The sequence below is a fragment of the Erithacus rubecula genome, assembly GCF_903797595.1.
Source record: "Erithacus rubecula genome assembly, chromosome: Z".
NCBI classification, from domain to species: domain Eukaryota; kingdom Metazoa; phylum Chordata; class Aves; order Passeriformes; family Muscicapidae; genus Erithacus; species Erithacus rubecula.
The window spans coordinates 8,196,307-8,222,716 of record NC_136661.1 but is presented as its reverse complement, the minus strand read 5'-3'; the positions used below and the strand labels follow the sequence as shown (position 1 = coordinate 8,222,716).

The window sequence follows — 26,410 nt, the reverse complement described above, 5'->3', positions numbered from 1 at the left end:
AGAAGCCAAAGGCCTGTCTGTCAAGCCATGCAGCCAAGCTTTGACACTCTGTCACACTTAGTCCACTTAAACTTTTCCCTCTCTGGTCAGGATCTGATGGACATCATCTGTTCCACTTGTCCTTTACCCTCCTCTTGATTGTAACCATCCTTAATGCACTCCAGATTATTCTCAGCAGCATCGCAGGAGCAAAAGGTAAAAATCCAAAGGATAAACAAGGCTAGGCAGCAGCTCCACACATTCCAGACTGGCTGCTGGATCACTGCCTTCATCTCCATAGGAAGGAGTCTCCTTTAACTAAGGACTTTTACCCTTCATGCAGACACAAGTTTCAGGCCCAGCTGACTTTGATCCCATACATCTGATCTGTATGCATGGCCCCTAACTCAACTTCCCTCTAATATCACTGCTCCTGCATTTATTTAGAGTTGCTGCTTGGCACAAGAACTTTGAAGCTGACTTTATTTGTATGGTACCATACACAAGAGTTTGTAGTTAGAGCATCTGTACTTGGAAAACCAGCATCTCTGCTTGCAGACTATCTCAGTTTTTACTGCATATGCTGCTGGAATTATTAGGAGATCCAGACAGCTGCATAAAGACACAACAAAAGCCCCTGGAGGTCTACAGCCAGCTATCTTCAATAGCAGAAGTAAAGATAGGCAAGAAAATAGCACTGTATTTCATGTTACAAAACATGGAACTACTAGTAACACTTTAAAGTCTCCCTAGTTCACTTTGCTGCTTAAATGGAATATTCATATAAAAGTGAAATTACTTGAAAAGTAGTCTGTTAGTGGGCAATGAGACATTTGCTAAGTTCAGAATGCTGTTCATAAGCAAAAGGTTGAAAGAATGAGAAGATGAAGATGGTGAATGACGTCTTCTTTCAAAAACTTATTCTATGGAGAATGTGACAGTAGGAGGCCATGCAAAGAGCCACAACAGGTGTAGCTTAAAAACAAACAAGTCTCTTATTTCACAATTTTTTAGAAGGATGGAAACCTGAAGCAACCTTGAAAAAAAGCCCAAAAGAAAAACAAAGTTACGTATCTTTAGACCTATGCATGGTAGGTCTGCCTCCCTTCTATACTGCTGCAAACTTCTAACAAATATTTGTTTCATGTTAGACTTGCTTAGAAGGTTCATTAAATATGTGAACGCTCTTCTTGAGGCCTGAAAGCTCTCCTGCAACGACTAAGCCCTTCACCTTCCTTTTTATTGTGTTGAAGAAGAAAACTGAGAGAAGCACAAAAAAAAGGTGAACCTTCCTCACCAAGACTCAATATACTTGTGGAAAGAAATATGAAAAACAATGAAGTATTAACTCATGGAGAAAAGCAGAAGCATCTACAGCAGAGGAATGTCAGTCTTTTGAAGACTGCACACAATCCAGATCCTATCTGACTGTAAAAATGAATGCTTTTAAAATTCAAGTCAGAAAAGGGGTCCAACTTTCTCTTAATAGTGATGTAAGAAATGTAAATTCCTAGTAGCAACATAAGAATTTGTTATTGTCATTGGTGTACAAGAAGCAACATCAACACCCTAAGTCATGTAAGTAACTGATAAGGATTTCCAGAGAATACTGTAAACACTGTTCTGTGATCATTGACAGAGATGAGTTATTTCAATAAATGCTGTAAGTTTCAAAGTAAGTGCTATAAATCTCTAGGTTTTTGATCATTGCCAACCATTACTAACAATTTGAGGCAGCTTCCTGTTGCCTGGATTTCCCATTTTAAGATGGCACACATCAAACATAGGAAAAATCATTAATTCTGCCGTGCCCTTACATAAGTGACACTGCAGGCCATCCCTGGAAATAATGTTGGCATGAGAGTATGGTCAAGAAACGCCACCTGCTGTCGCCTGGATCACTGTTCCAAAAGCTGCTGCAGTACAAGGACACGCACAAAACTCATGTTTCATTTTACTGGAGGAAGAACATTTGAGTATGATAAAGAGTGAGAATTCCACATGAGAAGAGAATACTCCAAAGTGCTCTCATATCCTCACCATAGCTATACTTACAACATATAAAATTTTAAGCAGCACTTCCTACAGAATCTCTTACTGTGAAGCCTAAAGGAAAAACGGGAAAAAAACAGGAAAAAAATGCATCAATTCACTTTGAAATTTAAATGCTTTAGGGTTTTTTTCAGATTGTTAAAATAAAAGCTAATTGATTTTAAGAATCAATTTGAGTTCAAGGTTCAACATTGATAAAAACTGAGCATCAACTGCAGTAACAGTGCACATCCTATTCTCTGAGACTGTCTCCATGAGAGTTGTCTAGCAACTTAGCCCTTGACATTCCAGCCACTCTAATCCAGCAAAGCCCCTAGGTATTTCCTTATCTTTAGACAGGTTTGGGTTACTGATCTTGGGTGCTGACATACCAGGAGTCAGCACCACCTAAGTACACTCAACTAAGCATCAGACTGAAGACTCTTCAACACAAAAACCAGTGTGCTTAGAATCTTGCTGCACCAAAAGATGTATCCATAAATAACCACCCAAATTCAAAATTACCCAAATAACAGCCTCTGTGACAAATTAGACTTAGTTGGAAGTCAGCCACATAAATATTAGAACTTGCTTATTTCTCACAGCTTTTTATCCTAAGGGAAAATGTTAGCAGTCTTCTACCACACTTCTAGAGCAACAGTCAATATTGCAATTTTAATTGTCTGAATTTTGTATTTCTTTGAACCTATCCTTTAATCTTAAGTCCCTGCTTTCCTCTTCTACTGAAGTAGTGTTAGTTAAGTGCATCTGCTCTCTTTCTCAAGAAAAAGACGTTATTCCTTTGTTTAAAAAAAATGAACTTAGTAGTCTTGAGTAAAAAAGACTTGTTTTCTCAAGGAAACAAGTAGTCAAGAGAAAAAAGAACAGAAAACATCAAGTATATTGACAGTTTTAATATAAGTTATGATTACTTCAGTTGCAGGTAGGATACACCCTTAGTTAGGAACTGAAACAATTCTGATTTAAATGAACAAACACACATACACAGTCCTAGGATGCAACAACTTCTTGCAATTAATACAAGTTTTAAAGTGCCAAGTTAGGAAATTAAACAGAACTGACCTTAGGTATTTGGTGTGTAAGGCTAAATGGGTCAAACTGTCCTTGATGGCCTTTAAAAACATGGCATTTATACACGTTTAACACTGAACAATTGTCCTGATTGCACTGCACGGCACCAGATGGTTTTCCTGTCCATACAAACAGAGTAAACTGAATAGTATTTAATTCCTTTAAATTTTTTGCCACTGATCCTTGCCACACTGCAAGCAGCCTTTACAAATCTCATATCAAATTTATTTGCGAGAAAAGACTGGGAACTTCTCAAGGGTCCACATAGTACTGGAAATGTTGAAGAATTTTCAATGAATGGGAAATTATGTGTGGAATTACACACTATACAATATTAGAGAAAAATAGCTGTGTTCTTAGATTAATATATGTAGTACTTCAGCCTATGTCACCAATCATAAAAAGTGTACGCACGGTTCACAGAAGTGCGACACACTTCAAATTATTCTTCACTTGCATGAAATTCAATCTACTTTGTAACAGTTTATATACATATTAAATATTAACAGGACACACTGTGACAAAAGAAATAAGTTACAGAGTTAGAGCTTCAGAAGGCAACATAGCAACAGCTGTAGCCACATTTGTTTTGAAAGGTGGATGGGTTCTGGTTTCTTCCCTGTCCCACTGATTACGGTAATATAGATGCAGATATTTATTCACAGAAAATATACTCTGAGTCCTGATGCTTGCTTGGGTGGGGCAGAGGCAAAATAAATAAACAGAAGGCAGAGGAGAGATAATGCAGCCCAACTTAGCAAGTACCATGCTGGATTCTACCTAGTCTTGTGCTCACAAGACTGCCAAGCTCTCTTACCAACATGTTCATCATTTCACATGCAAAGGCACTCAAAGGCACATGAATGCCAGCCAAGGTATACCTGTTTCCAATTCCTTCTATTCTGGATAGTGAGCAAGTTCAGATTCTTGAGTATACAGGACTCAAAGACACAAACAACTTTTTATGGTTAGAGTCATGCACGTTTGTTTTAGTTGTTGTTAAAGCTGAACAAAGTGAAGGTTCTTTATGTTTTTTTTCAATCAAAAAAATAGGGTAAACTATGCAGATGGTGTAATTATAGCTAAAATGTGATCATAATTGCTCTAAGAAACTTTTTATTACTTAGTTGCAAATTTACATCAAGATTGGCTTATCCTAGGAATCTTGATATCAGAAAATCAGAAGGAAGCAATTTGTGAAGTCACTCACTCAGAGTAACTTTTGATTTCCTTCAAGTGAGAGAGCAATCACTTGGTTACCATGCTAATTCCCATTTCCATGATCCTAGTTGATATGACAAAAATACTAATATATTTCTTTAGAAGAAAAAGATATTGAAGTGAATAAAAGATGCTTGCTTCCTCCTGATTCTCTTGGGATCTATTCTTGAAACTTTGAATTTACAGTTCAAGCATTTCATGCTCTTTTATCTGGACTCTTGCCTGCTTCTTTCAGTAGAACATTACATCCGATGAACACCAAATTTTATTCTCATGAACCACAGAAGTCAGATCAGACACTCATATCACTTTGCTTGCTTTGCTCGCTTCAATCCATTCACTTCCAGAACATTTAGCATACACAAGAGCCTAAGGAAAAAGTCCAACCTTTCTAACACTCCCATTTCTGAACAACACACAAATACCACTGTGGCAGCTTGTTTTTAGGATCAAAATTGAAACACAGAAGCCACATGATCTGTATTTAAAATGAAATTTTATACAAACAACTTAAAACTGCTCACTGTGTAAAAAGGGGAAAGACATTTTATTTGAATTTTGATTTTACGAAATGCTATCAGCAGTTCAGTTTGGCATCAAATACTGAACTATTCTAACAACAGACTTGACCAAAGTGGATTAGCACCCTGATAGCCCAACTGTTTGTGATTTGAAAGCTTTGCAGTGGTCTTCTTTGAAGTAGGAATCTGGAAAAGCATGTCTTCCAGTGTGCACATGGTTATCTGTCCTGAAGCCTGTAGTTTAGTATAAATATTTCTTAATTTAGCAGAAAGGTCAGGACTCTCTTCCATCTTTTCCCTGACTGTAGCCAGCTAAGGAAGAGAAAATGACAAATTGTTACAGTTCAGCAAGTGGAGCTCTCATTCTACCACCACACTGAAGAAAAGCAGTAACTCAAAAAAGTACACAGTGTAAGATAAGTGGCTAAGGCAATGAGTCATAAGATGAGGATTTTAGGAAGAGGACATTATGCATCACCACAAAATGATGGAAAGGCACTGGCTATCTATTAAAGAGAGTTTATTAGATTTAAAACTTCCTTGAAGTTGTACAATCCTATTTTCAGTCCTACTAGAGACAAACACAATTATTTTCAGTTTAAATCCAGGAAACATAATTGCTTCCTGGAATCTACTTTCCAGATCAGCACAATTCTAATTATTATTATGTATCTTCGTAAATGCACAGTGGAGTACAAATCCATAAAATTCAGGCTATAGAAGACTGAGAAGTTCTGTTTGCCATCCACAAGAGTATGAGCTCATGTGTTAAGTAAATCCCTTAAAAATATTATTATCAATGAAGTTTTGTGGAAAGGGACAGTTGGGACTAATGCTTAGTCTTCTTTTGGCAGCAAAAAATTTCCCAAATAAAGTCAAAATACAACACTAACACATGCAACATTTACTGCAATGACTTTACAAAAATGAAATACTGCTTAAAGAATTTTTTTCAACATGGCAGTTAATATATAAGGGCCAGGTTTTGAAAGGTTGGCTCTCCCCTTCTAATATTTATTATTTTGTGTATCAGTTATTTAATAGGCAGCAGTGAAAGATTGAGTATTTAATCATTAACACAATCTTAAATGTCTTGTTCTACAGACATATCCAAAATGAATATATTAAACAAGCTTTAGGAAAAGCAGCAACAACACTGACAAACTGAGAGGGGCTACATATGTGCTCTGAAGGAAGCCTTCTTATTGTTCAAGACTGTAAAAAACAGTTTTCACAGTAAAATACAGTTAAATAGCAAAGGCTACTATTTCTCATATCACACTTCCCTGTATAGTGTCATAGGTCTTTCACATATTGCCAACCTAACAACATTGCTGTTACTAGAAACTTTATCCCCATTTCATATGAAATAAAAATAGCATAGGAGGCAAGGGATTAAATAATTTAATGCCACTAGGGACAGTGTCATCTATGTTTAGATGCAATATAAGCTTCTAGAAGCAAGATCCACAACAAAAAATGAAGCAAACAGCTTAAGTGTTTTGCTCAAGAGCAGAGGAAACGAGCCAGCTGCTTTGGTATTGGAATGCATCAGAGCCCAAACAATTACAGCAGGGCAAACTCAGGCACCTAAAGTTCTGTAGGTGAACCACCATTGTCACAGCTCAGCCCAGTACCATGACTGTATACTCACCACCTGCTCAGAAAACTCAGTTCTTTTCACAAAAGGAGGAGTATCTACTTCCACTGCTGCCTCCAATGTATTTATTACTTCTTTTAGTAAACCAGATCTGAGCTGGACAAGGACCTCAAAAATACAATAAAAACACACCACACAAATAGTGCATATCATAAAAAAAAGCAAATTTTTACAAAAGTGTTTGAGGAAGGCATGAAGCAAAGCAGGGCAAAATACATTTCCAAATGATGCACTGAGAAAAATCCATCCATTGCAAAGAAAGAGACAGAATGATCAATTTGCTCAAATGTCTGGGGGTTTTTACCAGCTGGGACCTGGAAAGGAAGGGTGAGGCTTGAGCCAGAGCTCCTCTAATGGAGCTGCACTACCTGCTCTTGAATAAAGTGTTTTTTACCATAGTTTAGAGGTGACTTATATGACACATACAGACTTCCTCCCAGATTGTAGACTGCACAACTAAAGAAAAAAACCTGTTGCATGTACACATGTGGATACAGTTTGCAGGGCTGAAGGAGGCCTGTAGTTGGCAGAGCATTTACTTGGAGCTGTTTTTTTAAAATCTTTTAGAGCTAGAAAGCAGAAATCCAAACTAAAAATTGTTCATGGGTCTATGCTCAGAGCTGTAGGATTGGTCTACTTCACATTCCCACCTACGGTAGAAAGTGACTTTAAAAAGTAGGTGGAGATTGCTAACAGTTCAGAATGCAAGTAATCCAACAGACAGAAATTGTCTGTTGGCTCAAAAACAAGCTCAGTAACACCACAAACATATCCTGTGCTAGTAAGAGGCTAGTCTTCTGTTACTTTGCACCTGGGAGTTTATTGGCCAGTGTAGCATACTCTGCAAGATTTCAATACAAGGCAAGTACACTTACTTTAAGATTATTGTAGAGTTTGTTCTCTGTTCTCATTATCTGGGAACAGTAAAATCTGGCTTGTGCTACATCATTCTGGGAAGGAATCATAAATAATAAAAAATAGTCATACATTAGTCAAAAACTTGCATAATAAAAGAAAAATAATAGTCCTTCACAACTTTTCAATAAATCATAAAGCAGCATCTAGAATCCCTTTACGAAGACCCAGAGACACCAAACAGCACCCAGCCTGCCAAAGGAATATCCTAAGATGGAAATCCCATGTCATCTGGCTCTTTAGTATGCATGTGTATGTCTGTCACATGTAACCAACATTAAGCATGAGATCACCTAAAAGATGTAAAGTTTACACACATGCTTAGTTCAACACATGTCAGAGTAATGAAGTGAAGCATATATTACTCTGTATATTTATCCTGCCCAGCCCTTCTAACCTTTTGGAAATACACATGTCATCAATTGATTTGTACAGACAGTAAATGTTACCCTGACATTTCCTAGACCAACCAATTTACTTGGGATAAGGAAAGATCTTACTTACAGCAAAAAGTCCTGTCAAAATTAATTCAGCTTAAGGAACAATCAAATGCAATGTAGAGCATTTTTCCATTTGCAAAATAAGAATTTCATCATGCCATTGTGCACACAAATAAATTTGTTTCAATGATGCTATTTTTCAGTGTCTCCATTCACAGAGAAAGCAAAAAAGACTACATAGTGCATAGAAACTCTTACAATTCTACTCCATTCATTCAAATTTGTGAGTAAGATCAAATTTGTAGCACTTCCAGTGTCTCTGATCTCTGTTTAAACATGAAACAGAGAAGGTTCAGGACATACCCAACTTGTTTACATGAATTAATGGCAGAGGAAATCCAAACTTTATCTCAAAGTTTGGGATTTCCTAGTAGTTATTTTCCTGCTCCATTTTTCACCCTGTGCTGCCTCAGAGCATCTTCATGTCAGTACCTAGGCATATGAAGTATAGCAAAACCCCTCCAGGTAGAAACATGCTGTGAGAAAGTCCATCTCTCCAGTAGTGGGGAAATACATATGAAAGCTTTGGAGTCTGCCTCCCAAGACAAACATTCAAAAGAGATGATTGCACAAACACTTTAAATTATCATTTTAATTCTATTTAAAGGAAATCACCACTAAATAGCAGTATCCGCAGGACTAGATCCATGGTGACACCTAACCTGCTGGCCTAACTCTCTAGTTTTTTAATATTCTAGATGGTATTGTCACAAAATACATGTGCATTAGAATCAAGACGTTATAGATTTACAAACTTCCATATTCAATTTCTGTGGGCATTGTCTATAATCCTACTGTTTCAGGAACCTAAAGTTCCAACACTTGACGCTATTACATAGTTATGCTTTCTCAATGTCAACTTCCTTTCACTATCTGCCTACAACAAAACTAGAGAGTATCCCTCTGTCTACAGAGACCCAGGCACAACTGAAAACCAAGAGACTGTACCTGCTTGAGAGCAGTTGCCACTGCAAAGCAGTATGCTCGCAGAGGTACCGTGTCACCTCTTAGCTGTGCTTCTTCAAGCAGTCTTGCAGAGATTTTGGAAGACTCTGGGCTGCCCTGCATAGAAATATCAGAGGAAGTTGTGCTTGTTGTTCTGGTTACCTGGAAGAACTACAAGCACCTGCAATCCTGCTCAGAAGGTATTCAAAAATCAACATACTGTACAAAGGCTATATGTATCTGAACCCAATACAGCAGATTCAGTGCAGCACTTTTTGAGAAACACAACATCAACATATGATATTCGAAGTCACAGAGGTCACAGGAAGGTAAAAAAAAAAATAATATAATTATATTATCTTAACACCGATACCTTGCCCTAACTACTTGGGTTTCTGCAATAGATGAAACAGCCCCAGCAGTATACTAAACAAACCAACATTTATATTTTCACTTCCAAATAATTTCTAAATCAGGAAGGAAAGTTTTATTTTTTTGTTGTTACTTTGTTCTAAAACCTACATTAGATAGTTACTGAAAAACAACACTTTCTAAGCTTTGAACTATTAAGTATCATTCCACTAAAGAAATCTGTGTACGTATGAATTTGAACATTCAGCCTCTCTTAAGGACTAATTATTGAAAAATGTTTCCAAAATATATATTCTAATATTACAGCTTAGACAATTTCCTTTTTCCAACACAGAAGGCTTCCGTTATTATTGGGAATTTTCAACAGACAATAGTAAAAGGCAATGAGTTTAGCTGTGTCCTAGCTATTGAACAATCAACTCTCCAAATCAATGCTGCTCAGCCTCAAAATTATGAGTGGAACTGACTAGATCCCAAGCAAAATAATATCTGTCAAACCTAAAAGCTGGCAGCAGGAAGGTTTTGTAACAATTGGTACCACCACCATGGATAAGAGTCCTCAGATTTGGTGCTGATTTCTGTTCCTAGTATTCAAAGTGTCATTCCTGCAAAATATGGTTTAAAATACGTTCCTCAAAAATTTAGAAACATTTTGACCACTGGAAGACTGATTACTATTACATAAATACTTTGTTATCATCAAAAGGTCTATAGCTCTTTCCTGCACTAAAAGAAAGACCATCTGTTACCTCAGAGCATGGCAATGCCTTATAGTGACTTAAATCATCCCAGAAGTATTTCAGAGTTGACCTCAAAATTATCTCTGTGCAAAGCTTAAACATCAATTCCTTTGTTTATCCACAGGAAATAATCTGAGCTTTAAGCCTTGTACATTTTTCTGTACTGGTCTCTGGCAAGGTTATTCAAAAGAAATCAAGGATGGTAAAAATCCAGCAAAACTTTTAATGATACCAGTACCATTATTTCTATTATTTGAGTATTGCATCTTGAAAATACTTTATTTCAATTTTTTCCTGACATGTCTTATCTTGCATCATGAGAAAAAGCAACTTCGAGCTTCATGTTTTTCTCGTCCTCCTAAGAGATGAATCAACAGATTAAAATTTTAGAAGAGCTCCACTTAATCCTCTTTAGTGCATAAAGGGTTACTACTTATTTCCCCATTGATAGAATTTTACCTTAGTGAAAAAGCCCCACAGATTTATTGTGACTATTCAAACCAACTAGGTGGCAGTGCAGAATCATCTCCACTTCTCTTTTTATCAATAGTAATAATGGGACAGATTCTTATTGAAAACATAAGTAGGGCCAGAAGTAGAAGAAAAAGAAGACTTGGGAACCTATTTCTGTTGCACATGCTTGGACTCCAGGCTTCTAACTGCAGACTGTGCTAAAAAAACTTATAAAGATTTTTAAGAAAGAAGCTACGGCAGACCCAAAGGCAACTTAATTCATTAGAACTGAGAATTTAAGAAAAAAAACATAAACTACTGCTATGGTACCATTTTTAGGTAACTCCTTGCTATCACATATCACCAGTTTCATTGTATGGTTAGCTGAGAAACCTGAAGAAGTTTAGTCCAGTAGTATAACTTTTTTCCCTAGCTAGTGTCTTTATAGAAGATGAGAATATGTTTTCAAATGAGTTTGGGAAAGGTTCACATTAAAATTTCAAAGTGCAGAACTGACTCAAATCTGGAGAGAAAAATCAAAATAAAAAAGTTTTGGGATCTCACTTTGCTATGAAATGAAACAGTTCTAAGAAAACACTCATTAGAATTGACATATTCTAGTTTCTTACCATGCTTATGCTCATTTTCTTCAAGCTAAACATACAGATAAGCTCAATGGGCTGCTTGTTTACCTAAAGGCATTAATTTATGTTTCTTTTCAGCTGCTTGTATTCATCAGGTGTATAAGGAAGAGATTACAACTCTATTCTTTGTAGAATTTGTGTACAATTACAGAAATGGTTCAAGACTGCTTGTAGGGAGAGGGGAGAAATGGATGGAGGATGTCTGGCAAGCAGAACATACCTTATATATGCCTTAAGGAAAAGAGACTATAAAACCAATCCTGAGGCTGAAGAGATGCAGACAGAGAAAAATATTCTAAGGTAATCAAAGGCTGTTCCTTAATGCTCATGTCAGTGTATGTGCACCATATAACATACTATGAAGTACCTTAGGACTTACATATGTTTAAAATACCTGCACTAGATACAAAATTCTGACAGGGAAAATAAGGAAACCTTCAAAAAAATCCAAAATCTAAAATGCTAAAAAGGAAGAGCTAGAGAAGGCATTTCCAACACTTTAGCATTCATGATACTTACCAGTTTATAGCATATTGCAACTGCAAGTAGATAGGTTTCTTTGTTGAAAGGTATACCTTGTTTTTTCATTTCTACCAGAACTTCCAAAGCACCTATCAAAAATATATTAGTGTTACTCACTTCACAAATTTAAGGCTGTACCTCTCATAACTGAGTAGAGGAAACAATTCAGTAAGGTATGAGTTCAGTAAGTTTACTTGAAGATATGAATGCGCACTGAAATCTGTTATTTGAAAAATTCAAAAAGTTTAACTCAGGATCATTTTGATTTCTTTCAACTTAGCAAGGAGGTTTTCAGTTTACAAAAAGCACATGGCTTTATTCCTCTATTATTTTTATATGAAAATCAAAAACTAAATTCTATATGCTTGACAAAGCCACCCTCATTGTTCCTAACTGCCCAGAAAGCTTCCACCACTGTAGGCAAATCACATAGCATGTCCTCATTAAATCACATGGCCCATTCCACAATGCTGCATTTAGGCACTGATCTAGGTTTCTTTTACAGTGGCTCACTGTCAACTTTTAGGACTGCTGGACTTAAATTTGCCAAACATTAAGGGACCAGCCATTATGTGTTCAACAATTATCAAATAAAGGGATTTGCTAGACAAGGTTTAAGGTTTTCTCATGGAAACTCTTTTAAGTTAGGTCAGATGATTTCCCCTTGTCTTCACAAAGGGCCAAACTGATTAGAAGCATTGGACTTCTATATTGCAATAACCATGTGTGAGGACACAAGTAAGACAAACCAAGAGAAGAATATAATATGATTTTGGGAAAAAAGGTATTCTTCCTTGCTCTGACACAAATGTAGAATGGAGAAAAAAAATTGTTGAGGAAATTAACATTCCATTAACATAAACCAGATTTTGAATAGAGAATAAAAAAATGCAATGGGAAATTACGAAGTAAAGGAAAGTAACACTTTAGTGAAGAGGGTTTGGGAGAAAAGCTCTCTTGGTTAACAACAGTTCTGTGGAACTTGAATGGCAAGTATTCTGTGGGAAGTATGAAACAAATAGACACCTCCATTTTTATTACACACTACAGTGGAACTCATTCACATCTATAGTTATTTACACCATCTTTGGCCATCTAAAGTCATAGCCAATCAGCAAATATATATATATATCCACCCACACACCACTTACAGTGAGAAGCATCCTCCCCAAAATTAATTTGCCTTAGCAAATACAGTACTTACTTTCAAAATAGCCTTTTTTAAACAACATAGTCATCAAAATATGGAATGATGTACTGTCTGAGAAAAAACCATGCAAATTCTGGAGAGGAAATACAGCAAGCATTAAAAAAGTCAGGACAGTGAAGAGTCTTACTGCACAAAGCATTTAGCAGCTCTTCCTACTGGAATAAGTCTCATCTTTACAAGTTCAGCATTTAACTCTCTGGGTTACCCGTCTATCTCTCTGTCAAACGACATCTAAAGTACCAGCGACTCATTATGGCAAAAAGCTCACTAAAATTAAAATAAATTTCCCAGCGAGTCTCACTATAACTTTTTTTAATGACCTCTATGTCAATGGAAGAAGAAGTCACTGACAGCTTGCAGCTGATGAACAGTATCTTCGGGGAAAGTACCACCACCATGAAATTGCATTAATTTTTTGCTAATCACAACATCAAAAGATCAGCACAAGAGCTTGAGTGATGGTGTTAAGAGTAGCAGAAGAGAGGAATTAAATTTTATGTTTCACTTCAACCAAACTGTGTGCTGGGAACAGACAAATAAAAGATCAGAGGTATTGAGTTTCAGCAGAATCTGGAGAAATATTATTGTACCTTACCATCCACCAGATACTAGGTACTAGAAGTACAGCAGTTCCTGCCTTAATGATACAGATCCAAATTAAAAACCAAAATAAAAACTACACATATCCTTTCTTACACATGCCTAACTTAAGAATAGTAGCAAGACTTCTCCCACTTCTGGCTAGACATATCTCATGCCTTAACGAATTAGTATCAGTGAGATTTTTCTCTGGCTGTCAGAGGTTTTTGAGGTCACAACATTGCACACACTGGACCTGACTATTATCTTCCCATAATAGTGCATATAGAATTTTAGAGTTGCTCAGAAACAAGTCCTTCAGTTTCTTCAGCTCTAAAATGGTCACATTCCCGTGCTGATGAGTATCATACCACCTCTACAGGGTTCAGAGAGACTGAAGTACAGAGCAACATGGTAAACATAATTGGTGCAAGTAATCCAAGGAATTTCAGAGGACTACCACAGAAAAACTCAGAAGTGCTCATTTCCAAGGTTTAGTGCAACACAGGATGCAGGAAAACATGCATTAGCTATGTTTATTTAAGTAATTATTCTTTTATCAATACCTTAAATTCAATTTTTATTCAAATGATACAATCATACAGAAATAAAATAACCAAACTAATATTTAATTTCCTTTTAATTACTGTGTTAAAACAAAAGCCATAAATGTCACAGACATCCTTGTTACTGAAACACATCTTCAAGTCTACCAGCTCAGCAAGGCTCATGTATGCCATTACTTATATTTGACTAATAATAAGAACAACAATATTTTTAATACATACAGAGGAATTACCTGATCTTTAATAAGCTCTACTGCAGGTCTTTCAAGGTCTAGCTCATAACACAGCCTCATAAAGAGTGGCCCAAATTTAAAACTATGTAAGGCTGTGATTCCATTCTGTTCATGGTACCTATGGGAAAGGTTAAAAAATTAATCACACAGGGCATGGAATTTGCCAAGGGAGAACAGCTTTAAATAGACAGCAAGATATATAGGCACAATGACAGAGACTTTCCTAGCTGCACCAGCCAAAGATATTCAGATAACAGGTAATTTATTCTAAGAAAAATAATTGTTTTGATCAAACAAATAAATTAACTGGTAATAAATAATATATTTTATTACCAATAAGGTAGCCTTTTTTTGATAAATAATAGAATGGGTCTCTGCCTTGAAAATTCCAAGCTACTTTACCTTCTATTCATGGAACATCAGCAAAGGAAGTTGCAGCAGTTTATTCTAGCAACAGTACCTGCTAAAATACCTCAACAAAAAGATAAAGCATTTCACTTTTTTCTTTGTAGTCCCTGTATTGTATTTTCTGGGAATGTTTCCATTCAGAACACCTCCTGCTATTGACTACTGGTTGCAGGCCAGTTTATAACCAGGCATGTATTGGCTGGAATGCCCCAGAACACCTCTGCCTCACAGCTGTGAGATAATTTTTCTCTCTGGTTCAGCAAACCACTTTGTGTCAAAAGGACACCACTTTGCTCCCATAGCTTAACTTTTCTCTGACCTGAGAATCTCTAAAGGGTTGAAGATCCAAAGTACTTAAATAAAAATATAGCTTTAAATTAAGGGATTAACCATGCGTGTTGTAACTGAATTAAGGTCAAGACCTCAACTGTAGATATAACCTGGGATGATCTAATAAAAGCAAAATGATAAAGACAGAAAAGGGTGTTACCTGGGTTGTTAAAAGTACCTGTAAATAACTTTTCTGGCTAGTTCCACATCAGATGAAGTCTGACATAAATGCAGCAAATTTTTTAATTCATTTTTGAGAATTATTCCATTTTTCTTAAGTTTTTCTTTAATATTTTTAAAATATTGATCTGAAAATAAAACACATACAGCAGCAGTTTAGAGACAATTCTATTATCTGAGTTACATACTTGGTACCTGAAACATGGAGATTCAATGAAACAGAACTCGTCTTTTTCACCAAGAAAACTGCAAAAATCTTCTAACAGGCAAGCATGTAAATGTGTTCCCACGAAGTCATGCCAGACTTAGAAAACCAAGGAGATACTTATTGTGAATTTAATTTCACTATATATGTTACAGAATATATCAACTAGTGCAGAAGTTTTAACAAGGAACAAAGTTTTGTAACATTTTTTGTTCTTTTTCTAAAATATAAGCAAGCAAGCAAACAAAACCATTTCCACTCAGCATTCAAATGACTGTAAGAACTTCTACTCAACACTGTTCATAAAGAAGATTTAAATTCCTTCACAGCTGATGAATACACAAACACTTTCATACATAATCTACCTATTTCTTTAAATAGCCATAAACTTGGAGTTGCTACCCTTCTGCTACAAAACAGAAGGTTCTCTATCCAGCACATTTTCCCATGACAAGGCAAGCACAAAGACTAGTTCTTCAGTTGGTAATTCCAAGCCTAATTTCAAGTGATTAAAATCATACATAACACTTGGCAGCTCTGTTCCTCCTGGGCTGGGAAATTAACTTTTTTGTAGCAGCTGCTGGGTCACTGCTCCTCTCAAGCTAGTAACCTGTACAAGAGAAGCAAAGTAGGCATCCCAGAGAACAATGTGTACAGTTACTTAATACAAACCTATTGCAACATGCAAATAGAAGCCCTTACTCAAGACCGAGGTGCAGAATTGACGCCTCTGAAGTCAGACAAATGCATATGAACAAGTGTGTTCAAAAGTGTGCAAAAATGTCAAAAATATCTGGGATCCGAACTGTATTTACATTATTCTAGCTAACTGTGTAACTGCTGTGGCTAATATAACTATTGTAACTACTGTAAAATAATTGTAATTAGTACTTGCCTCATAACAACAATAAACAACAGTAATTATATATTCTGTATAACAGTTATTACCGTTTTTCCCTAAACTTTCTAAATCAAGTTTATTACTAGCCATAGTTACTTCTTTTCATCCTTCAAGTGTAACATTAAACACTCAATACAGAAACTGCACACACATACAGACAAATAGGTGTTTGGAACAATGTTTTCATTAGTTTTCAAAGGATACAGTTTGCACAAAACCAGAAGGAGAACTGCGATCCATAAAGCAAAATACTTGGCTTCTACTAACCTGCTTGGGCAGGAATGATTGAACCCCAGCAGTAAAACTGAATTTCTCAAATACAGGATGAATAAATTACAATATGAGTATATCGTCCCAACAAAGCATAATATTATTATGACTTAAAACTGCACAACTTAAATTACATTTAATATAGATAAAACACCAGGATTATTTTACTTTCCTCTCTGAGAAAAGTGGTTTATATAAAACTAGATCTGACAATTTCTCTCTTATTGCCTTAAAATTAACTGCGACCTTTGGAGCAGTTGTCAGTTTGTATTACTAGCACACACATGCATGATAAATCAGGAGCTTTACCTTGCTTTTCTTAAATAATAAGGGCAGCTTTATTAAAGCAAGGAATTTGTATACATTTTAAATAGCATGATAAAATCAGAAAAGAATCCATTGATCTTGATCCTACATAAATTTGGAAAACATTAATTTGTTTTTCATATTCTGAGTAGCATATATAATTTGGAATTGAATATAAAACTGAGAACTCACATTAGGCAGAAAAAAAATCTAAAAAATATGCTAACAAAATTTAGGGAGCAAATGTAAAAAGTAAATTTAAAAAATAGATCTGTGAAAGCCATTTCCTGGATAGTAAGGTAACTACTCAGCTTTGTGCTAACTTTCTGTGCTGATCTTATACTTGAAGCAAGATTTGAAACAGTTTTTTGTATTAGACTACCTAACAAATTTGGAAAAGTGAGGACAAAAAACATTTCAGGTCTTATGTAAACACCTTACATACATGAAAGTTTCTTAACATGTATCCTCAACACAGCATAATTAATACTACATTTCATTCTACAAAGCTTCAGATCTTCCAATAACATTAAGTACAAAATACTTGCAAGAGGAAGACATAATTTGTTTCTTTAAATTAGGTCAACTGGTGTCATATTATGACGTTGACTGTTTCCTAAGACATGCTAAAGTGGTGACTGAAATAAATGGTATACCTTTATTACCATGAAGCCCACTTCTAATTGCCACTTTCATCTGCTGAAATTCTTGTAACTTTATATCTTCTTCTGTTAGCAGATACCGCTTCCCTGCCATAGGAAAAAAAATTGGAAGGTTGAGTTTTATGTTATATTGTATGATTTAATAGCATGGAACCTGGCATGTATGAATTACTGACAACTGTGTTATGACAGACCATTGAGATGACACTAAAAAACAGATGCAAAAACTGCAGTTACATCACTAACAAAAGAACCCAAATAATGTGTCACAGCTTTCCAGAACTTATGTGCACAAGGATGAAGAAGTACCTAGTTATTGTGCATAAGAAAAACTAGAAGTTACATTTCACTAAGCCAAGGTACAAGAAGATTCTGCACAAAATTCCTGCCCCCTCCTTTACTTTTGTAAGGATCTGTCGTGTTTTTCTTTGGTTTATATAATTCACTAGGGGCACAACCTTCCTACCCCACAAATGCTGTCCTTGCTACTATAAAATGAATCATTCTGAAAGTTCCATATGCAATAGGAAGACACAAAAAGCTTATTTTTTTAATTTATAAAAACAACAAGTGCATTATTTGGATTGCAGAAACACTCGGGAGACGTAGTAATGTTCTGTCTGTACAGACATCAGAGGTAAGTCTAGAATGTCAAAATTAACTCTGGGTGCTGACTTTAACTGCACTGTATTGGAAGCTTCTTTAAAATAAGCATCATGCAAAAGCTATTTGACAGGTTTTTGCTGTCACAAAAACAGGTGTCCAGAGAATTTTTATTTGCAACTGCTGATGTTGTAACAGAGAGTCACAATAACAGCTTACACTGTTACAGTCTAACATCTTATGGTTTTGGCTTATAAAGAATTATTCTAATCATGAAAGGGCAGGAGCAAATATTGAGCTGAGTTAGGTTGTTTATTCTGCATATCTCTAGGAAAACATCACTGGCCATGTAAATAAAACCACTTGTTTTCTAAGCAAGTGAAACATGATAATGACACGCTTCATAAAACCTGAAGAAAAAAAATCCATTAAATGGCACATTTATCCATTAAATTTAATTGAAACAGTTCCAATGGATAAACAAATACATTTTATTCAGCATGAAATTGACCTGTATTACACTGTCATTTCCTTCCCACAGACCTCTGCTGGTCTAGCACTGAAAGACCACCCTTGTTGTGGGCGTCTCCAAAGCTGGTGCAGAAATCATGCTGGTGCCTGGGGTGGGAATTAGTGGTCACAGTGCCAACAGAGAGTAGGGCAGCAGAATTTTATCCTTCTTGAATTCAATTTGCTGAATGGTACTGCTTCCTTAGATTCATACCTTACAGTGTTACAGAAAGGTTTCAAAACCAAAGGGACCACCAAGAAAAATGAGGGAGATGGATATGAGAGCTGGCAGGTGGTGCAGGCTATCCCAGAGAAGTCAACCAGCCAACCTGTTCAGTGTCAGGCACACTGCAATCCTCTGCATGGCCAGCCCCTGAAGGGGATGGGCAGAGCACCACTCAGACAGAGGGTCTCCATGTCTCTGAGGGGTATGACAGAGGTGTAACCTGAGCCAAATGTTCAGCACTGCTGGCACAGTGGGCCACGAGCCCAGCTAGGGCCTAGGCTGGGGAGCTCTCTGCCATACATCTCTTTTCCATGTGTTCCTTTTTCCTTACCTCTGAATCCCAGGGTCTGGATAAGCCTGTCGTCCTCTCAAAATAAATACATGTTTATGAAGCTGCATGTGAATTTGTTCGGTTGGTTTTTTTTTTTTAAATGTCATATGCTGACAGCAGCGAGCAGGGGACATGCGGACTGACACTGACCTCTGGGGTGACCTTATTGCAGCCTTTCGGTGGGGCCTACAAGAGAGCTGGAGTGGAACATGCACAAGGGCGTGTAGTGCTAGGACACGTGGGAATGGCCTTGGACTGGAGTCGGAGGCTTTGACTAGAGAATAGGTTTAGGTAAGATATGAGGAAAAAATTCTTTACGGGGAGGGTGCTGAGACAGTGGGATAAGTTGCTCAGGGAAGCTGTGGATAGCGTTCCTGGACCTTCTCAGGGCCAGGCTGGATGGGGCTGAGAGGAATGTTACATTTGTCTTTACAAACAAACTGTAGATCTGTTGGTAGGTAAAGTTAGCACCTATAGATAAAAGAAACAATGGGAGGGATTACACTGATTGATGAATGGAAAAAGAGATTTGCCTTTACAAACAAACTGTAGGTTTGCTGGTAAATAAAATTGGGTAACAGAAGATGAAAGAAGCAACGGGGAGGGGGAAAACTGAATTCTACAAGAATTAAAAATTAAAAGGGAGGGTTATACATTAGAGGGGAATGTCAGGTGTCAGGCGTTCCGGGAAGTCTGTGCCTCTCGAGTACCTCAGCCAATGGGGAAAGAGAGAGGGAAAAGCGGCCGGGAAAATAGGATAAAAAGGGAGGCTGCGTCCTCCAAAAATTTGAGAGATCCCAGGGGAATGCCCCATGGCCTCTCCCTTTATTCGAATAAAGCAAAAAGGACTCCTCTGTCTCCTTTTTGGACATAAACCTCTGGTGTTTGTGGGTTAATTTCCCTTACAGGGCTCTGAGCAATGCGGTCTAGCGGAAGGTGTCCCCACGGCGCGGGGCTCGCAGTGCACGATATTTAAGGTCCCTTCCAACCCATTATATGACTGCTTCACCGATTCTGTGACGCCGACTCTCCCCGCGGGGCACCTCTGCCCGGCCTGTGCACCGCAGCGCAAACCGCGGAGCTCCCCGCCACGACGCCCGCGCCGAGGGGCAATCCCGCAGGAACTACAGCTCCCATCAGGCACACAGCTGGCAGCGGCCGCCGGGCCTGCCGGGAGCTGCAGTACCCCGGTCCTCCCCAGCCTCGCGCCCCGGCCGGCCATCCCGGCGCCCACCCCCGCCGCACAACCCGCGGTACCTGCGGGCGCGCAGCCCCAGCCGCCCGGGGCTGGCGGGCGGACCGCCGAGCGCCGCACCGCCTCCCGCACCGCCCGCCCGGAGCCGCCCGCCAGCACCGCCGCCATCTCACGGCCGGGCCCGCGGGGCGGGGCGCTCGCAGCCTCCCCCGCGCCGCCGCCCGCCTCCTCCGGCCTCGGCGCCATGGCCGCCCCCGTGCTCCGGCGCGCCGTGCTCTGCAGCGGGAGCGCCCTCCGCGCGGCCCCAGGTCGGTGCGGGGCGGGGGCGCGGTGCTGGTTGTTGTGGCTGCAGCCGGATGCGGTGGGGAGCATGAGCAGGGACGGGATGCTGCGTAGGGACTTTGCTCACTTTCCCTCTTCCTCTCCCTCTGTGTGCATGTGTGGAATTGGAGGTAGCTCAGAAGACGTTTAATGACTAGCACGTAGTGCAGGAGACTGTTGGCAATTTGTTATTTTAACAGAGAATCCCCCGTGCCGATTTCATAGCTCGACGTGGTAGGACTTGCCTTTTTGGATTAGTGGAAGCCACGCGGAATTGTACGGGAGGCCGCCAAACCTGCGGCAGTTTTTCAGCAGAACTGGTACCGGCGGCGACAGAGGCGCCACCAAGGCTGATGTTTGGGGAGAGCCAAAGATCTGACCTTTGGGAAGAACTGAGCCCGGTGTCGATGGGCGCAGTGTGGTGGCGATGAGCGGCTGCTGCGCCTGCCGCGCTCGCCGAGCACGCCTATGTCGGTGCTGCTTGCTGGCGGCTGGGGCCGCGGGGCTCGGCCGTGCCCTGGCCATGGCCCCGGCCCTGGCTCTGGCTCTGTCCATGGCCCTGGCTCTGGCTCTGGCCCTGGCCCCAGCCCTGGCCCTGGCCCTGGCCCTGGCCCTGGCCCTGGCCCTGGCCCTGGCTCTGGCTCTGGCTCTGGCCCTGGCCCTGGCTCTGGCTCTGGCTCTGGCTCAGTCCATGGCCCTGGCCCGGGCCCTGGCCCTGGCCCCGGCTCTGGCCCTGGCCCTGGCTCTGGCTCTGGCCCTGGCCCTGGCTCTGGCTCAGGCTCAGCCCATGGCTCTGGCCCCGGCCCCGGCTCTGGCCCTGGCTCAGTCCATGGCTCTGGCCCTGGCCCCAGCCCTGGCTCTGGCCCTGGCCCTGGCCCTGGCCCCGGCCCTGGCCCTGGCTCTGGCTCTGGCCCTGGCCCTGGCTCTGGCTCAGGCTCAGCCCATGGCTCTGGCCCCGGCCCCGGCTCTGGCCCTGGCTCAGTCCATGGCTCTGGCTCTGGCCCTGGCTCTGGCTCTGGCCCTGGCTCAGTCCATGGCTCTGGCCCTGGCTCTGGCCCTGCCCTGGCTCAATCCATGGCTTTGGCCCTGGCCCTGGCTCAGTCCATGGCTCAGGCTCTGGCCCTGGCTCAGTCCATGGCTCTGGCTCTGGCCCTGGCTCAGTCCATGGCTCGGGCCCTGGCCCTGGCTCTGGCTCAGTCCATGGCTCTTGCCCTGGCCCCAGCCCTGGCTCTGGCTCAGTCCATGGCTCTGGCTCTGGCCCTGGCCTTGACGCTGGCTCTGGCTCTGGCCCTGGCTCAATCCATGGCTCTGGCTCTGGCTCTGGCCCTGGCTCAGTCCATGGCTCTGGCTCTGGCTCTGGCCCTGGCTCAGTCCATGCCTCTGGCTCTGGCCCTGGCTCAGTCCATGGCCCTGGCTCTGGCCCTGGCTCAGTCCATGGCCCTGGCTCTGGCCCTGGCTCTGGCCCTGGCTCAGTCCATGGCCCTGGCCCTGGCTCTGGCTCTGGCTCTGGCCCTGGCTCAATCCATGGCTCTGGCTCTGGCCCTGGCTCAGTCCATGGCCCTGGCTCTGGCCCTGGCTCTGGCCCTGGCTCAGTCCATGGCCCTGGCCCTGGCTCTGGCTCTGGCTCCGGCTCTGGCCCTGGCTCAATCCATGGCTCTGGCCCTGGCTCTGGCTCCGGCTCTGGCCCTGGCTCAGTCCATGGCCCTGGCTCAATCCATGGCTCTGGCCCTGGCTCAGTCCATGGCTCTGGCTCTGGCCCTGGCTCAGTCCATGGCCCTGGCTCAATCCATGGCTCTGGCTCTGGCTCTGGCCCTGGCTCTGGCTCTGGCTCCGGCTCTGGCTCTGGCTCTGGCTCTGGCTCTGGCCTCGGCGCAGCGCTCGCACGGGCGGGGCCTGTGCTGCGGAAACAGCCCCGCAAATCCTCGTGCTTCCTAGTGGCCTCCTTAGCCGAGAATGAATGACTGAATGAATGGCTTTTTGTTTATGCTGAAGGAAAAACCCGACAATAAAAGATACAGAACCCGCCACACCAAGCCCCCCAAATTTTTTGTTGGGGTTTTTTTTCCCCCATTTTTTTTTTTTTTTTTAAGTTTTCTAACTGTTTGGTAAAGTTGTTGTACATGTTTTCATATTTTTGAAATCTAACTGTGGACTCCTATGTTCTGAATCTTTTTGACGATAGTTACCTGAGGTGTTCAGTGCTGGTATGGGTATAATGTGTGGGTATAATTGTGTGTCAGAAGGGTGATAAGGAAAACTGTTTCACAATCAAACGAAACTTTCAGTGCTAGCAGATAGATATTTAGATAGAGGCTTTGAGGTGGTTGCTAAGACTTCTTAGCAGTGTAGTGTCTATTTTAAAAATATTTCATAACTTTGTTTTCTGCAACCTTCTGCAAGTATTTCTGAATCTTCTTTCAACAAATTTTGTCCAGTTGTTCCTCATGCCTTTTCAGGACCTCATCATCTAGTACTGATACATAAGTTCTTCCAGTTGAAGCATTTTTTGTTTTATTTCAAAAGCTAGTACAGCATCTTGAGCGATTTTGGTGGTACAAAGAGTGTTTGGAAAAAGCTTTCAGAAATGTTTCATTGAGTGGAGATGGAAGAATGGAGATTATAAAAATGAAAGTATTTTCAGTGAGGCATGCTTTTATAGGTGGAAATAATAACCATTCTGCAACAACAGAAAATCCTTTTTATGTGGAGCCTTCTTTTTTTTTTTTTTTTTCTTGTATTTTTAACCTATATTTAGGTAATTGCTAATGTGATGGAAATGGTTTTTGTGCACAAAGAAGTTGCTTTTATTGTTGAGGGTCTTGTTTACCTTTACAAATTTGCTATTTTCTTTAATATGGACTTTTGGTTTGGAAATACTTGTTTCATGCTGAAAAAAAAAGTTTTGGGGAAAGCTTTTCAGTTTTAAATATTACAAAGCTGATGCACATGTAAAAATCTGAATTGTTACATCAGTAGCTACTGACATAAAGACAGTTTAATGCATCCCACTTGATAAATATGACAGAAAAAGGTGGTACCTAATAAAATGTTTGTTTAGAGCTATTTAAGAAACCCAGCTTACATAGTGATTTCTCTCTTCATTAGGTCGAAGGTCTCTTCTTTCTTCAGCCTATGTGGATAGCTCAAAATGGGAAAAGAGAAAAAAAGAGGAGCATAACACGGGTGAGAAAAGTTTGTTTCTTCTCTCTACTTTGTCTAATTAATTACACCCTGAGGACATTTTTGTTACCTTATTATCTGTAAATCCTTCAAAATAAAAAAGGCTGTGAAACAATATGCTTCTGAGTTTCTATGTCAGAAAACGCTCAACATGTTAAAAAATTGTCATATATATTCAAAATCATAGTGCAGGAACAAGTTAAAATTTACCTGTGTACTTAATGTTCAGTTTCCATTAGCTGATTTTTTTTTTCCCCAAAATCCAAAGTATATGGCTGTTTCTATCTAATATCTTCTTTGACATTGTTTTAACAGTACTGCTGTGTGGAAAACAGCTATTCTCTAGGTATTACAGGCAGTCATATTTAAGAACATTTCTTAAGGAGGATGTTTTCCTCAGGGTTTTGCAGTTTCTTCTTGAATTACAGATTTTTTTAGGAGGGGTGGAGAAAGAGGCTTACCATTTTATTTTCAAGAAGTTGCATGTTAAACTGTATCTGCACGTAGTACTGAGATGTCCAGTGCAGATTTTATTGCTAAATTATTTATCTAGATTATATTTGAAATAACAATCCACTATCTTTTTGGTGACTATGTTAAATACAAAGTCTTTTGCAAAGCATTTTTCCATGCTAAAAGTAGATTTTTTTTTTTTTTTAAATTTTGTACTATAGGTGTTTTGGAGACTCCTTAATTCATAGTCTTTTCATTGCTGGGCCCCTGAAATGTGGTTGTTACTTGTAAAACAGATTATGAGGCTGAAAGAAGAATCACTGGTGTAACTCAGGGGCTTTTGTCAGTCAGAAGGACAGAGAAATGATCAGGCTGATGTGTTTTGTGCACTAATTTGTTGCTTTTATTTGCCTATGAGCATTTAGGTGGGAATTGTCAACATGGATGAGAAACAGCCAATGAGTGGATCCTCATGTCTGTAACTTGGATCCTGCAGAGACTGTTGATAATACCTTGTTACACTTTGCTGTCAATAGGACTGCTCATACAGTGTATTTTGGGCTGGAGCCACGTGTTTGTGTCCTGGGATGCATTTGAACTAATCACTTCCAGGTGGAAATGAGTTCTTATTTTGGCAAGCATCAAAGCCAGCAGAAATCTGCAGAGAAGGAAACGATGTGCTGGTGCTGGTACAGTCCGTGTTTGGCTTTCTCCAGGCCTGGCAAGACCTTCTGTGACTGTTTGGCAGGCACAGTTCTTGCTGCTCCTCTGGTGATGGTCTTGAGCCAAAGCAGATGTCTATTCCACAATTTTCAAAGAACTGCTTTGCATTTTCATTTTGTATTCACAGAAGAGAGAAAACAAGTTAACATGGTGTCAGCTGTATTAGCATATTCAGAGGGGAGACAGCCCTGCAGACGTCTGCTCTGTTGCTGTCAATTGTATGGTTCCACATAAAATCTTATGTGTACTAACTGATGATTATAGCTAGAGTGAGTTCTTTGTGCTGAGGAAATGATCTTTTATCTGTGTGTTTCAAATGCTTTTTCAGAACTGTTGTTATGTAAAACTATGTTGTAAGGATACTTTTAAAGGAAAAAGAAATACTTTTTGATTTAAAGCCAGTTTCATGTCTCTGCTGCAATGATGTGCTATCTCAGACACAAACTCATTTACTGTGTCCATGTAAGACATGCTTTATTGTCCTCTGCATAACCTCAGTTTAGAATGGAGGTATGAATGAGTTTAGCAAACTTCACTACTGAAAAAAATATGGGAAAGAGCAAGACTGTATTTTGTGTATCGGAAAGCCTTTGTTCAAGAAGATAGGAATTGAAAATGTGTTAATTTGGAATTTGCAAATTTCTTGTTGGTAGGAACATACCTACCTAGAAGTAATTTGGATTTCCACTTACTAAAACTGAAGTACCAAGGAAACCAGATTCCTAGGGTATAGCAAAATCCAGGTGAGATAGGAAATTTCTTTTTATTGTTAGAAAGACTCACAGTACCTAAATTGGCTCATCTGCAACACCAGGTGGCGGTGCTGCCTTTACAGACATGAATGATTTCCATTCAAAGCATTATTCAGTACAAAGCTGTTGTTCTTTCTGGTTATGTGGAAATAGATATAAATGTGGAACAGATAAATTAGTAAGGCAAAATACTTGCCTCGGCCTTTATATTTTAGTTGAGTCTTTAAAATAAAACAATGATTTCTTTATAGCACTAGTTAGCCTGTGAATTAAGGTATTAGTTCTGTCCATCACTCCCAGGACAGGTGAAATTTGTGTCTCAGTTGTGTTACCATTTCCCACCACTGGATCAGAACTCCGTCTTGAATGAGCCACTTCTAAGAATACAAGGGTGTAAGTAGAATAAAAGTGACCTGATATGGTGGCCAAATGCCACCTATTGATAATGTGCCACTTGTTGATGTGGCTACATTCTGTGAATGGGTACACATTGTGAATCAAACGGAAACTATGATGATTTCCTAGGCCAGCAAACTCCTATTAGAAGTTTTAACCACTGGTGTGGAAGGTAAGGGTCAGTATTTTTCAAATCATTGTCCTGAACCACCCTGTTGCAGGCAACAAGATGAGTTTCTATGAACAAATAAAAATAGAAGTGAACGTGGTATCTC

At 39.8% G+C, this 26,410-nt stretch overlaps 2 protein-coding genes across 2 annotated transcripts in view; one reads left to right on the top strand and one right to left on the bottom strand.

Annotated features, from left to right (window-relative positions):
- Positions 1 to 4,851: 4,851 nt before the first annotated feature.
- PTCD2 (pentatricopeptide repeat domain 2) lies at positions 4,852 to 20,556 on the bottom strand (the record flags this gene model as incomplete). The annotated part of the gene is made up of 10 exons (XM_079330040.1): positions 4,852 to 5,156; positions 6,499 to 6,612; positions 7,380 to 7,454; positions 8,868 to 8,981; positions 11,593 to 11,684; positions 12,800 to 12,878; positions 14,184 to 14,301; positions 15,100 to 15,229; positions 17,440 to 17,532; positions 20,373 to 20,556. The coding sequence occupies 10 exons, from the start codon at positions 20,554 to 20,556 to the stop codon at positions 4,932 to 4,934; spliced, it is 1,224 nt and encodes a 407-aa protein (XP_079186166.1). The 3' UTR covers positions 4,852 to 4,931.
- MRPS27 (mitochondrial ribosomal protein S27) overlaps positions 20,501 to 26,410 on the top strand; it is a 42,906-nt gene continuing 36,996 nt past the window's right edge. The window contains exons 1-2 of the mRNA XM_079330041.1: positions 20,501 to 20,618; positions 23,737 to 23,814. Of these exons, the coding sequence (XP_079186167.1) occupies positions 20,555 to 20,618; positions 23,737 to 23,814 (142 nt within the window). The 5' untranslated portion in view covers positions 20,501 to 20,554. The remainder of the gene's footprint in view (positions 20,619 to 23,736; positions 23,815 to 26,410) is intronic.